This window comes from Vitis riparia, chromosome 18 (assembly GCF_004353265.1).
Source record: "Vitis riparia cultivar Riparia Gloire de Montpellier isolate 1030 chromosome 18, EGFV_Vit.rip_1.0, whole genome shotgun sequence".
Taxonomy (NCBI): domain Eukaryota; kingdom Viridiplantae; phylum Streptophyta; class Magnoliopsida; order Vitales; family Vitaceae; genus Vitis; species Vitis riparia.
Genome location: NC_048448.1, coordinates 13593470 through 13595727, shown reverse-complemented (window position 1 = coordinate 13595727; position 2258 = coordinate 13593470). Strand labels below are relative to the sequence as shown.

General features: G+C 37.2%; 1 protein-coding gene across 1 annotated transcript; it reads left to right on the top strand.

Annotated features, from left to right (window-relative positions):
• Nucleotides 1-708: 708 nt before the first annotated feature.
• On the top strand, nt 709-2041 carry LOC117907531 (transcription factor MYB73-like). Its single transcript, XM_034821095.1, has 2 exons — nt 709-918; nt 1154-2041. Exons 1-2 carry the CDS (start codon nt 777-779, stop codon nt 1975-1977), a joined length of 966 nt encoding a protein of 321 aa, XP_034676986.1. The 5' UTR covers nt 709-776; the 3' UTR covers nt 1978-2041.
• The last annotated feature ends 217 nt before the right edge of the window (nt 2042-2258 follow it).

The window sequence follows — 2258 nt, the reverse complement described above, 5'->3', positions numbered from 1 at the left end:
TCATAAAAACCGTCTTTGAAAACAATTACCAAATAGACTAACGAGCTTAAATATTTCTATAGTTTGCTCAATGTTAATGGTAACCGGCCATGGCATTGTGACAAGGATTCATTATCCCAACTACACTGAACACACACTCTCATGCACTTGATCGAAGGTCATTAATTGTAATGCTCGAGTACAGTTCTGCTCTTCCACATCATGTCTAAAATTTAATTTCTTAATAAAAAAAGGGTGGAACAGATCACAGAGCTGAACTATACCAGACCCCAGTTTTGATAAATGAGATACCTTGTTAATTACAAAAGAAACAGTAAGACAAAAAAATTTGTCCATATATATATATATATATATATATATATATATATATATATATATCTTATTATATATGGGGGGAAGGGTTGTCATTGGAATAGGAGAGCAGTCCCTTTAGTAAAAAGTAGGAAGTGCCCAGATCACTGGGGTTGATTTAACGTAGTACCATGGCTGAAAATATGGAGATATAAACAGGAATGAGAATGTGTGGGACTTGATAGGGAAGTAGATGGGCCAATGACTAAAAAAAGGAAGGGTGAGTGGTTCTACAGATAGATACATATATAGGCACAATGTGTCGTGTAAAACCAACAAAAGTGACTGCCCATCCGCAACCCTAAACCAACCCACTTTCTTATTCTGTTGGGTGTTTTATTTTTCTTCTCTGCTTCATCCATCTTTTAAATCCTGCTGTGGACTTCTCCCTGGTGTAATTGATGCTAGAGGATTTGTAGTACTTGATGGAGGAATCTAGTGATGATGCAAAGACTTGCCCTCGAGGGCACTGGAGACCTGCAGAGGACGAAAAGCTCAGGCAACTTGTGGAAGAATATGGTGCCCAGAACTGGAACTCGATTGCAGAGAAGCTCCAAGGAAGATCAGGTATTTTATATGGTGTCTTTTAATTAATTGAGCATCTCTTTCTGATTCTGGACTAATATCTCCATCTAATTTCTCAAGTATATTATCTTGGGCTTTTTTGAACCTTAATCACAACTCTTAAGAAAATATGAGTTGGGGGAGATAATATCGTTTTTCATGGAAGGCAAAAATGAATTGTTTCTTTCTTGTTCTAATAAGTACTAAGTAGGTTTTCTTATTTCTCCTCTTTTTGTAGGGAAGAGTTGCAGATTGAGGTGGTTTAATCAACTCGATCCTAGAATTAACAGAAAGCCATTTACAGAAGAAGAAGAGGAAAGGCTTCTCGCAGCACATCGCATTCATGGAAACAAGTGGGCACTAATTTCCAGGCTATTTCCAGGTCGAACAGATAATGCTGTGAAGAATCATTGGCATGTAATAATGGCAAGAAAGCAAAGGGAGCAATCCAAGCTATGTGGGAAGAGGAGTTACAAAGATGTTCTTAGTGATTCCAACACTTCCTCTAATGGTTTTCGAGGAAGTGATTCAAGGTCTCAACAGTATAGCTCAGCAAACCGGCTTGAGAATAGTAGGCTCTTTGAATTCTTGAACCCAAATAAAGATGGGATTTTCTCAATATCACCCTCAAGTTCTTCACCTTCTTGGACTTTTGCCCGATCAATATCCAAGGCTACAAACAACTCATCTTCTACAGATTTACCCAGAAGAGGAGGAAGAGATCATTTCAATTCTTGTTCTAGTGATGGCATCATGGACAGCCAAAATAGTTTAGACCGATCTCTCTACAGATACTTTTCTAATTCTTCAGCATATGGCGGATATAGGACTTCCACTGCATTTGGGTTTCCGAACTACAAGAGGGTAGTTTCAAGTCCAGTTGGGTACTCTAAACTCGGTGATCCCCACGGAATGCTCAAGAGAGAGTTCGTGAATTTTGGTGATAACTCGCCCACATTTGCAAAGATGATAATGACCAACCAGCAAGAGGAAGAAGATGAATCCATCAAACAAAAGAATATTCCATTCATAGATTTTCTTGGCGTGGGAATTTCTTCCTGACCACCCAAAAACTCCCTTCTATTTAACTTCTGTTCTTATATATAATAGTTTTAGAGCATAAATATTTTTATTCTTACTATATATATATATATATATATGTATGCCAATCTCACACAAATCTCAAATTTATGACCATCTTGCAGTTTAGCTGTTATTTTAACTCCATTTAGTGGAGATTATATCAGTAGTGCTTAAATTGAAATGCCAATGCCATATATTTGTATATATGAAATTGCAAGACACATGAATCCTTATTCTCTAGGTTGAAGATTTCATGAATC